This window comes from Gigantopelta aegis, chromosome 4 (genome assembly GCF_016097555.1).
Source record: "Gigantopelta aegis isolate Gae_Host chromosome 4, Gae_host_genome, whole genome shotgun sequence".
NCBI lineage: Eukaryota > Metazoa > Mollusca > Gastropoda > Neomphalida > Peltospiridae > Gigantopelta > Gigantopelta aegis.
Genome location: NC_054702.1, coordinates 52,547,674 through 52,560,471, shown reverse-complemented (window position 1 = coordinate 52,560,471; position 12,798 = coordinate 52,547,674). Strand labels below are relative to the sequence as shown.

The 12,798-nt window shown below is 36.4% G+C and overlaps 1 protein-coding gene across 1 annotated transcript in view; it reads left to right on the top strand.

Moving 5' to 3' along the window:
• LOC121370726 (tyrosine--tRNA ligase 2, cytoplasmic-like) overlaps window positions 1–12,798 on the top strand; it is a 90,569-nt gene that overhangs the window by 72,765 nt on the left and 5,006 nt on the right. The window contains exons 17-25 of the mRNA XM_041496150.1: window positions 3,098–3,165; window positions 3,642–3,788; window positions 4,780–4,955; window positions 5,707–5,836; window positions 6,276–6,356; window positions 8,537–8,588; window positions 9,167–9,349; window positions 10,736–10,821; window positions 11,785–11,914. Of these exons, the coding sequence (XP_041352084.1) occupies window positions 3,098–3,165; window positions 3,642–3,788; window positions 4,780–4,955; window positions 5,707–5,836; window positions 6,276–6,356; window positions 8,537–8,588; window positions 9,167–9,349; window positions 10,736–10,821; window positions 11,785–11,914 (1,053 nt within the window). The remainder of the gene's footprint in view (window positions 1–3,097; window positions 3,166–3,641; window positions 3,789–4,779; window positions 4,956–5,706; window positions 5,837–6,275; window positions 6,357–8,536; window positions 8,589–9,166; window positions 9,350–10,735; window positions 10,822–11,784; window positions 11,915–12,798) is intronic.

The window sequence follows — 12,798 nt, the reverse complement described above, 5'->3', positions numbered from 1 at the left end:
ATAATTCTAAAAATAAAAATAAATTACACCCTTAACAATAAATATGTTGATACTTGATTAACCATTGGAAATGGAATTGAACTTTAATTTGTTAAAAACACCGACAACATGACAACTTCCTAAGCATACTTAAGCAAAATACCAAGTGCGCCGAATCACCGGACGCGCCGATACACCGGACACGGTTGTATGCCTAGGTATGTGACAAAAAAATTTAACCTACAAAGATAGAGATAAATCAGTTATTCTACAGAGCCCAGGAAATGCTTTAAAATGCAGTTTTAATTTTTGTTCCAGGTTCAATATTTAAAAAGTTATGACATTTTCAAGATGTGGCACCACGCCCATTTTTTGGCTTTGTTTTACTACTAAAACAAAAGAAAAGTTGTGACCTTTTCGATTAATTACCAGTAACTTTTAATACAGAAAGTGTCATAACTTTTTTAATTTTAGATAGATTCTAATGAAACTTTCAGGGAAGGTAGTTCATTCAACATAGAGCCTTTTGGTGCAGTTTTCTGTTAATTCATAGTTTAAGTTATTACCTAATTAATAATTTTAATTATTTTTTTACCGAAATAAAACAAACTTTATGCCCTAAGGGGGTGTTGGTAAAATGCGGATGGAACAAAATCAGATATTTAATGTAGCAGAAGAACTAGATTTCTACACTTCTTGTTACGTTAAAGGCGTACTATTTTAATATTGTAGTTTAAAAAATATTCCAACATTTAAGCAAGGTTACTGTTTCCTCACACCTATAGTCTCATATATGTATCACGGGTGAATCAGTTTCGGTGAGCATAAGCATTCAGTTCTAAAGCATATCAATATTTATAAACAGACAGTTGTTATTCAAATACCTACCTTTTTATTAGTATTTCTACGCTTCACATGAGCACTAAACTGGTTGCTAAGTAGCTAAGTTTACGACACGTGCGTAAAAAACTAACATGCATCAGCAGTAAATATTGTTAACTATGTAACCTGTTTCAGTGAGTGATATCTTTAGTGGGTGACCAGACATAACGTCCCCGCGTCATATCGTCCCCGTGTCAAATCGTTCCGGCATACGAAGGACCGTAACGTCCCCGCGTCATAACGCACCCGCGTACGAAGGACCATAACGTTTTAAATAATGCCCCAGTGTGCTTTCTAGGATGTTTTGGCAAAATATGTATAAATCCCATTTGAGGAATTGGTTCTTGACGTTCTCTGTAAAAGAAAGAAATAATAATCAAATTATTATTTTATCAAATATATCAATCGACTAAAGGTAGACGGCACAGCTGAGTTTACGAGATGTCAGGGCAATCCGCATTTTATATGCAACCATTTTCATTAGAAATGGCATAAAGGCGAAAGAGATGTCGTTGTTGGGCATGGAAAAAAAAATGTTGGAAGAAAAATATTAATGTATAGGCCTAATGGCATTCAGGGATTAAATAGGATTGAAATGACATTTAATTTGATTCCACTTCTCAAATAATTATTGTGCATGTGTTGTGTAGTCGGTGTGACCCGGGACCTTTTGGTAGGAACCGGGGACGATATGACTGGTAACCGTTTAGTGCTATAGCTTACAGCAAAACTTTCCAACACCAAATTTTTCAATGTTTTATCAAAACATGTATGATGTTCAACAAAACATGCACAGTTTATAATAATTTATTAAAAAAATATTTTAAATATTCAAGGCAAATTACAAAATTACCAATGTTAACAGACAACATTTTAGGAAAACAAATATAACAATTACGATGTATTGCAATCGTGTTATAAGTTGAACAAATGAATAGTTATAATGGTAAAATTGTTTGATTAAAAATATAACCTGCATTCTGAGTTTTAAAGTCGCACGCCCTAGTTTCAGCCCGCGAAAATTAATTCTAATTTTGGTTAATCTACAAAACTGTAACACACTTAGATCACATTTTTATAAAATGGAGTGAAAAAGTAGGTTTTATATCGATAAATACCATAGGAATCCCCGTGACCCAATAACTTGAAATAATTTTGAAAGTTAGTATTCTGATGTCACCGGTAGATGTCTCTCGAAGCACAGAAATGCCTATGTCACGACAAATTTCCCAGAGTGCACACAGACTTGGGGTGCGTTCCTTTCACCTCTCCTGGGCATGTTCCAACTGTTCTGTCTCTCCAGATATCATAAGACTTATTGGTTTTAAGGGTTTGTAACGTTTTGTATTGAGATACTTACTTGTCTGAACTTTATTGTTAATGAAAATTTTCACGAACTGTGAAGAAAAACCTCACGTTGAAATGGGAAGATCCCCTCTAAAAATAGATTAGACCTTGTCTGCTCAACGTTTTTTCTCAGACGCGCGTGCGTTTTTAAGAAATACGAAAAATGCATTTTGTGGTATTACAAACACCAGGATTACCAGGATTACCAAAAAAAATCATTTCAGGTAATTGGAAATGTATATTCTAAATAATAAAATGTAAGTAAAGTGCAATTTGATTTGTGAGGAAATGGGTTTAATAGCGAAAAACAACGGCGTAATGGTTAACAACTAGGGCGTGTCCCTTTAATAAATATATAAACAGATATCCAGAAAGATATTTATGTTAAAACATATTAGGACCAGATATTTTTGGCAAGTATCTGTAAAGATAGTTTTACCAGCAGACAGTGACAATCATGGGACTTAATAACCAGATACCATTACAGCTGAGAATAGACCGAAATAGTTTTTAAATTAAGTTTTCTTTCAAATTACAGTCTTTTAAAATCATAGAAAAAAGGTACCGTATTAAGAAATGTGTGTGCCATGTTTATGAGTGGGTAAAGTTCAATCTTGCTTTCTTTGCTTGTTTTAACTTTATTTTTATCAACATTTCTGTGAATATGACAATTTGTTTACTTTTCCCATGCAGAAGTAAAATTTGTAAAAAAAAATATTCAAATGTACGCATTGTTGTGCACAGACGACACACCCACCGAAACAGGACCTCACTGAAACAGGGCAACGGACAATACCTATTCATTTATTCTCGTTTTAATCTCTGTGGGAACACATAAAGGGTAACTCTGTATTAAAATTTTATATAGAATGTTTTTGTTTTTTTACAGTTAGTGCAATCATGGCAGCGAAATTAACACCAGAAAAAAAGTTGGAGCTTATGAAGAGAAATTTGCAGGTTGGTGTACTGACTTTTTAAAGTTACTGGCTCAAGTTTTGGAGGTACAGCAATACATGTCCTCTACCAGGAACAACCAATTTTCAAGACTCCGAAATTCAAGGGCCATAACTGTGATAAAAATGGGTAAATCGCCATTGTCAAGTGATAACTTGATTTGTAACAGTACATGATCAAAATATACCAGGTCTTCTAGATTATGGTAGCCTCACTGCCATCGCTAGTGATATTCAGTGTTGAGCTAGTAAATAACTACTATTGCCATACCCGAAAAAAAAGCTGGAAAACAATATTTTAGAAAAATTATCTTGCATTTGAAATGGCTATTTTTACACAAAAAGAGCACATATTTATATGGTACAATTAAATTTAAAAAAACCTATAATAATTTCAATTTCTTTTTCATATTTTTGTTTTTTAAAGAACTCTTTAAGTTATTGTGTTATCTGAGTTAATCTGATTTGTTTTATTTGTAGGAGGTTTTAGGAGAGGATAGACTTCTGCCTATTTTGAAGGAGAGAGATGTGAAAATCTACTGGGGAACAGCTACGACGGGAAAACCTCACATAGGTTATTTTGTTCCTATGTCCAAGCTTGCAGATTTTCTCAATGCAGGATGTGAGGTTAGAATGATATACAGTGTTGTTATCACATATTACCTAAATTTACCCCAAATTGCAAGTATATTTTGAGGGTGTTCACTATTTGTTAAGCTAAGCATAAACACTATTATTACTACTCGCCCTTTATCCTTTATCCCACAAAATTGAAGGTTATGATGAATTAGTAGACGTTTCGCAACTAGGTCAAGCGCAAATGATTCTAACAAAATTAGATAGTTATATTCCTTTGCACCATTTGGAACTCAAAGGAACGGGTCAAGAACACTCCATCAAAATTGAATGTTATTCAGTGTTTTGGGTATTTAATTCTTATTTTTTATAAACGATTTTTGATATAGAAATAATGTTGATGAACAAGAATATAGAAAGATATGAAACTTGCAAATAGAAAATATTTGTCCATAAATTTCCAACAGTGAATGAAATAAAAGCAATATTTAGGACAAACATTGAAATCTATATTTATTAGGTTTAGTAAATTTTACCAAATGTCATTGTAGTGAGATGCAGTAATAATATTCAATATAATTAATTAATACAGAACTATACGAGGGCAGTGAGAGAAAAAAATAAAATGACTATTACCGTTAATAATGTACTATTTTGGTTTAAACCATACTTCTGACATCATACTATTGTCCTAGCTGAATCCAGAATTGGTCTTCGTAATATATTGTAATACATACATGTGTCACAATACAAGCTCCTGTATCTTAGTGTATCGCAATGTAAACATTTTGGTAATACTCATCACTATTTCATATTGTAAATATTTGTAGCTCTTCAGCAAAGTCAAGATATTTTTTATATATTGTGACATTTAACAAATATGACAGTAGGCAAATGTGTGTCTTTTACATTTATTTAAATACATAATATCTTCCACCTTTCGTACTTATCTTTGTCTGCCATTTGAAGAAATCTTTTTTAGAGGAGATTTATTGAAATCTTGCTGATTCAATATTTTGTTAATTTATATATATATATTCAGGTAACTATTCTGTTTGCTGATCTCCATGCCTACCTTGATAACATGAAAGCCCCATGGGAGCTGCTGAAGTTGCGGACATCTTACTACGAACATGTCATCAAGGCGATGCTCAAATCTATCGGGGTGCCACTTGACAAGCTCAAGTTTGTGAGGGGAACAGACTTCCAGCTTAGCCGGTAATCACAGCTGTTTTAAAAGTTCTTACAAAGGAACACTTTGACAAGAATCTGGGAATTCAATTCTTGTAATATTTCTGTAAATGGAAATCATGGGAATCCAGTTAAATTGCAAGGTCATTAATGTTAAAAAATTAACTAAAACTTATCCTTCTAGTTCGACATCCAGTGGTCAGTAAACAAGTATAAAGTATAATATCTGTTTTCAAATAATTTTATTATTTAATTAGCATCAAATTCTGAATTAATTAGTTACTTTGTGCATTATATAAAAACAATTCATGAAAAAAAAAAAAAAATTCTCTGGAATCTTATGACATCAAGTTTGGGAATTCATTTGGATTCTAGTAGAATTTAACCAAAGAGTGTTACTCAAGTCAATTTGGTTTTAGCATTAAACATTCAAAAAATATATCAACTTTGTATGCAGGAGGTAAAATTAACTAATTTATATACAGTCATGTGTTAAAAGTGCTAGTTGACTCATTATTGGACTATTAATGCATGTTATGTGGTTTATTTTGGCATTAGTGAAAAACTACATATATTTTTAACTATATAATACATATTTTACAGTAGTTGAAGTCGATGGGTTTGTATCTAAGTTTTTAAAGCATTGTTGCAGGAACAAAAAATTACATTTGAATTTTTTTTTTTTTAAATCTCATACATAATCTGACCTCTGTTTCTTAGTGCCTTTACCCCTATATAGATGAACTGGTCCAAACAACCCATTTTCTTCAATTTGTAGTGAATACACACTAGATATGTACCGACTTTCTTCGGTGGTCACAGAGCACGATGCCAGAAAGGCCGGAGCTGAAGTCGTCAAACAGGTGGAACATCCTCTCCTTAGTGGGCTGCTCTACCCAGGACTGCAGGTGAAATAAAATTTCTTTCAGAGTTCAAAATTATAAGAATATTAAACATAAATGGCTTCACCCAAATCTTCTCCCATTAAAACAATCTTTTTAAAATGTCAGTTAATATTAAGTCCTACTTTCCATTAATGAGATATTGCATGAAAGTTTTTCGATACAGTGTGCATATACACAGTAACTTTTCTTTATATGTGATTCTGTGCACAGGCATTCAATGTGATGGAAAAAATGTCATTTGATGAGTGATTTTTCCCACTTCAATGTTTTTCAGTGTGGTGACATCATGTGAAATCATAATGGAAATCCAACGCCATATAACCGTAAATAAAATGTGTTGAGTGCGTCATTAATAACCATTATGTCATAATAACCATATGTTAGGTAATAGCTTCTTTTTTTCTTTTTTCTCTTGATGTGACTGTTTGTTTTCTCTGTTCAGGCACTCGATGAACAGCACTTAGGAGTTGATGCTCAGTTTGGCGGAGTTGACCAACGAAAAATATTTACTTATGCAGAGAAGGTAAATACATATTATTCTAAAACACAAAATTTCTTTTTACTTAGGCAGGATGTAGCCCAGTGGTAAAGTGCTCACTTGATGCGTGGTTGGTATAAGATCGATCCCCGTCAGTGGACCCGTTGGGCTATTTCTCGTTCCAGCCAGTGCACCACAATTAGTATATTAAAGGCCGTGGTATGTGCTCTTCTGTCTGTGGGATGGTTCATATAAAAGATCCTTTGCTACTAATGGGGAAAAGTATCGGGTTTCCTCTCTGTGACTCTTATGTCAAATTACCAAATGTTTGACATCCAATAGCCGATGATTAATAAATCAATGTGCTCTATGGCCTGGTTTTTCTTCCAGTCCAAATCATGCTCCCATACTGATATGTCAAATAATGTGGTATGTGCTGTCCAGTCTTTGTGGAAAGTTCATATACTCTTCTGTTCACAATTCACTCTAGTCCATTGTGAGTAAGTGATAGGACACACCACCAAGGTCAAGGTCATCTGGAGTCAATACCGGGTGTGGCCTCCGCGTGTGTTGACAACTGCCTGGCACCGCCTGCCCATTGAAGCAACCAGAGTACGGATGACGTCCCGGGGGATGGTGGCCCACTCGGCCTGCAAGGCTGCTGCCAGCTCGGGCAGGGTCTGGGGCTGTGGTTGTCGCTGTCGGAGGCGTCGGTCCAACTCGTCCCATAGATGCTCAATTGGGTTCAAATCCGGTGATATCGATGGCCAAGGAAGGACATTAATGTTGTTGTTCTGTAGGAAAGCCGTTGTGAGACGTGCTGTGTGAGGCCTGGCGTTGTCATGTTGGAACACTGCGTTGGCGTTGGCCATAACTGGAACGATGTGTGGCCGGAGGATCTGGTCAATGTAGCCCTGTGCATTCAGGTTGCCCTGCACGTGGACCAGGTCAGTTCTGCCAGTGTGTGAGATGGCTGCCCACACCATGACACTACCCCCGCCGAATCTGTCCACTTCCTGCACGCAGTTTGCCGCATAACGTTCACCACGACGCCTATACACGCGACATCTTCCATCATGACGTCGGAGCAGAAATCGGGACTCGTCACTGAACCACACCTGTCTCCATCGCAGTTGAGGCCATTGTCGATGAATCTGGCACCACTGCAGTCGGAGTCGACGGTGTTGTGGTGTTAAGATGACACCTCGAACTGGACGTCTGGCACGAATTCCTACCTAAAGTAGGCGGTTCCGTACGGTCTGGTCGGATATCCTGCGCAAACCTGGTATTGCTGCGGCTGTGCAGGTGGCAGTAGTCAATCGTTCCCGAAGGTGGCGTCCCCGGATGTAGCGGTCCTGCCCGGGGGTAGTGACCCGTGGTCGACCGGATCTAGGGAGGTCACGTGTTGATCCATGTTGCTGGTAACGGTCCCACAGTCTGGAGATGGTGCTTGGGGACACATGGAATGCCCTGGCAACGGCCGTTCTGGATTCGCCTGCGTCTAGTCGGCCGATGGCATTGTTTCTCTGCGGTTCACTGAGACGTGGCATGTCCTGGATTGTCAACTGTCGGCCAGATACAGAGGCCAGGCAAGCGAACACCCTGCACTTTTATACTGTCGGTGTTCATGTTGCACGTGCAGACAACGCACGTGCAGTGGTGACATGGTTTGCACATGGCTGCGTTTTTGCGAATATTCACATTTTGGAACTTTATTGTACAGTAGCTGCGTTTTATCGAATGTAACCGTGGGAATGTGTTTGGGACATGCAATGACCTTATATTCACAAAGCATGAACTGGTAGGAAACATAAAATCGGAGTTATAACCCATTTGTACCCTTTTGCGTTTCTTTTTTTGAAGAGTATATTAAAAGATTCCTTGTTGCTTTGAAGATAGAAAAAGTTTGATGGCAGTGGGTTTCCTCTCTCTCTCCTGCTCAACCAAGTATTGAAATAACCATAAATTAGATACCAAAAAGCCATAGTTGTTTAGTGTGCTGCTCTGTTGAGGTGTCGTTGAAACGTGTATTCCTGTTTGTACAGCAAGCTGATTTAGTAGGCTGATGCATTAAACAGTGTACCATATGTAATTATACACTGTTTAATGCAACTGGTCTAGATACTGACCAGTGATTAATGAAAACTGATTTTTTAAGGTTTACATAATAAAATTGTAGTGATTGTGTCTTTATTCTGTTTTACGTCCGGTTGTTGTTTTTCCAGTGTTTGCCACAACTTGGATTTACAAAAAGAATACATCTAATGAATCCAATGGGTAAGATTGTTGCATCTGACTTTTAGGATTGTGTACCTCCTTTTAACAACCCAATGGCAAGTCGGTTTCTTTTTTTTGCCTGGGTGTCATTAAACATTCATTCATTCATTCATTTATTTGCTTGCTCATATATGTACCTACATGTAGTTTTGAAAGGTATTAAAATAAGCTATAGTTGATTTTTGTGGATGATCGAGTTGGTCAGATACCATGCAAGTAAAAATCATCTCAACTTTCTTGATTTTTCTTAAATAATAAAAAGTAATACAAAATTTATATTGAGACATTACTAAATTGGTAGAATTTAAAGCAAGTCAGTATAAAATGATGTCAGAAGTCTCATTAGATAAGAATGAAAGAAAATGAAAACTATTTATGTGCATGTCAAACTGTATGGTTTGTAATTGCAATTTTTTGTGTGGTGGTGTAATTATTCAATGTAATTTTTGTATACAATTTGTTATGACTGTTACACACTGATATATTCAGCAAAAAGAAAAAACATTTTGAAAAACTGTTTTTGCTATTGTTGAACATTTTTATGAGTTTAATTATCAAGATGTTTTTGGATATTTTAGTTCCAGGTTTAACAGGGACAAAAATGAGTTCTTCCGAAGAAGATTCCAAGATAGATCTGCTGGATTCACCCGCTAAGATAAAGAAAAAGCTCAAGAAGGCGTTCTGTGAGCCAGGAAATATAGAGGATAACGGGATCCTGTCTTTCTGTAAACACGTTCTCTTCCCACTGAGCTCTACAAAAGGTATGTGATAGTTGTCATTCTTAACCGGCCTTCGTGGGAAATTATTACGCCCGTCTCCCACCCATCGTAGGGGCAGGACGTAGCTCAGTGGTACAGTGCTAGCTTGATGCGCGGTTGGTCTGGGATCGACCCCCGTCGGTGGGCACCACGACTGGTATATCAAAGGCCGTGGTATATGCTATCCTGTCTGTGGGATGGTGCATATAAAAGATCCCTTGCTGCTAATCGGAAAGAGTAGCCCATGAAGTGGCGACAGTGGGTTTTCTCTCAATATCTGTGTGGTGCTTAACCATATGTCTGACGCCATATAACCGTCATTAAAATGTGTTGAGTGCATCGTTAAATAAAACATTTCTTTCTTTCTTTCCCAGTCAGTGTGAATTTTAACAGCTCGGTGGGGAGATTTGAGACCACTACACTGACATTATCTAACAGTTATCTCCCTGTCCAGGACAGACAGTCCAGATAGCTGAGCTTTATGTCCAGAAAAAGCATGATTGAATGTTTGTTGTAGCAAGGGATCTTTCATATGGACCATCCCACAGACAGGATAGCACATACTACAGAGATTTGAGACCACTACACTGACGTTATCTAACAGTTATCTCCCTGTCCAAGACAGACCGTCCAGATAGCTGAGCTTTATGTCCAGAAAAAGCATGATTGATTGAATGTTGTAGCAAGGGATCTTTCATATGGACCATCCCACAGACAGGATAACACACACCACAGCCTTTGATATGCCAGTTGTAGTGCACTGGCTTGAACGAGAAATAACCCAGTGTCACGAGAATGTGCCCACTGATGGGGATCGATCCTAGAGCTGGGCGGTACTGAAATTTCAGGTTTGGTATTAGTATTTTTCGGGTGATTTATCTCAGTATTGGTACAGTATTCGGTATTGATACAATACTAATACCGACATCGAGCGGTATTTTCGGTATACTCGGCTTTAAATGCATATCCGAGTTAAGTCTCACACCCTAATACCATACACAAGGCCCTCACCTCTCACTTCTTTTCAACTATTTTTCATTTGTCAGATATATTGTTAGTGCTTTACTAAATGATGGATAACATTTTTCAGTATCAAATTATCGGTATTTTGAAATTAGCGGTACGGTAAATCGGTATTGACATGATACCGATATTGAAGGGTATATATGGTATACCGCCCCCAGCTCTAATTGATCTCAAACAGATAGCGCATCAAGCGAGCACTTTACTACTGGGCTTCATCTCACCCCACGCTTTGTCAGAATTACAGTTGTTACTAAAATTTAGTAACATTCAAGCAGTCCACGCAGTATTTTTAATACTTCAGTTATAATATTTTCGTGGTTTATTATAGTTAAACTGTGTAATGACAACTCCTCCTTTTTGCAGAATTTTGTGTAAAGAGGTCTGAGGATTTTGGAGGAGACATGACCTATCATTCATACGAGGAACTGGAAAAATCCTTTGCTAAAGAGGTATGTCCTGTTGAATGGGTGTTAGTTTGTAAAGTTATAGGTCTTCATTAAAAAAAAAATATGTATGTAACATAGGAAACGCCTTTTTAAATCTTTCTTTGATAATAGTAGCTTGAAATTTAAATAATTCTGTGAAATAAAGTCACATGTTATTTTTATTTCTAACTGATGACAGCTGTGCATGTTTTGGATTTACCATAGTTTGACACTCAATAGCCAGTGTATTTTTTGTGCTGGGGTGTCGTTAAACATCTGTTCTGTTCTGTTCTGTTCTGTTCTGTTCTTATGCTTTTGAATGGATTTCAATGCAGTTTCTATACATTCTGTCAAAAACACCACACATGTCCCGCCCCAGGATAAATAGAATTCACTACTCGTGGGTTTTTTATCATGTAAAATATCAACCTCATCTAGTTAAGTGATATTTGGCAAACCATTCAGTTCATATTTTACATATTGAATAACACTCATGATAAGAACCATGTGACTGTTATTTTTAAGGAAGTACAGTCACTTGCTAACACAGTATTTTTGTTTCTATGTTTTAATTATATTTGTTTTAATGTTTTAAATTAGTGTTCTAGCAGACATTTTGTATTAATTTTGTAATTTGGCAAGGATTAATTGTGGTAACATTTTCTTTTATATAAAGCTATACTGATGTGCATTGAAGTGTGGGTCAGTTGGCCCAAATCCCCTCCAATTCTGGTCAATTAATTCTACTTTTTTGTGTAAAGTGAAGAATCTTCATATCAATATATTGCCACCAAACAACATTGCATTAATGTCATGGGGCTCCTTTATTGGAAAAAACCCCCATCCTAAATCTGCTTTTGCTATATTTATAATCTACTTACATAAAGAATACATGTTGAGTTCAGATCATCTGATCCCTGGCCAGCTGTTTTGATTTACGAGTTTCATAAATATCCAGACAATGATAGAAGATATTGCTGATTACAGGAACTGCACCCTGGAGACTTGAAGTCTGCCGTGGAGGTTTACTTAAATCAGCTCCTCGATCCTATCAGAAAGGAATTTGAATCACCCGAGTTAAAAAAACTAACAGCAGAAGCTTATCCAAGCAAAACAAGTAAGCAGTTACAGGACTTCTAGATTATGGTAGCCCCACTCCCATGGCTAGTGATATTCAATGTTCGGCTAGTAAATAACTACTATTGCCATGCCCGACAGCTAGTCAATTATTTTTGGATCAAATGTTGCAGTTAAATCTATTTTGTAAATATTAATATCCTGCCCCTACCCCAACCCCCCAATGTTAGTGTTTTTAACCTCTATCTCCCTCTTTAGGTGACATATCTGATTATTACTATTATTTAGTAAAATTGTATTAACTTGAAGTAAACTAGGACTAGTGAATTTTTAATCATGGCTAGTACATTTTTTAAATCGCTGATCCCATGGCTAGTGGATTTTATAAAAATTCTAGAATCCCCGCAGTTAGTATATTTAATTATAAAAATTCTAGAATCCCCGCAGTTAGTATATTTAATGCTATGTACATGGATTTCTTTTTATACCTGAAACAGGCACTCTTAATAAAACAGAAGATTTTAGCCGTTCCATTGAGTGTTCAGGGGCATTCTCATTGTGCGATTAGTCACATCGACTTGTCGCATACAATTAAATAATACTGTGAGAAACTTAAATCAGAACGACATTAGTCTGATATGACAAGTCATTTCGAAGGTGTTCTGATTAGAATATTTCCTATTTCTGATGATATAATCATAAGCTCTCAGCCAATCAAATCACATTAAAGTTCAGCTGTTCATTTCTGTCAACTGGAGGGAGTTTTTGTCCAGATGTGGTCAATAATTGTTCTGTTACTTGTCTGCATTCATGCTTTCTTTATTTCAGTGGAAATTTGTATGCACTTACATTTCCCGCAAAATATTTTTAAACTGACAAACTTTGTTTGATGTCATGTAATCTTATGACATAACGTCTTCCCAC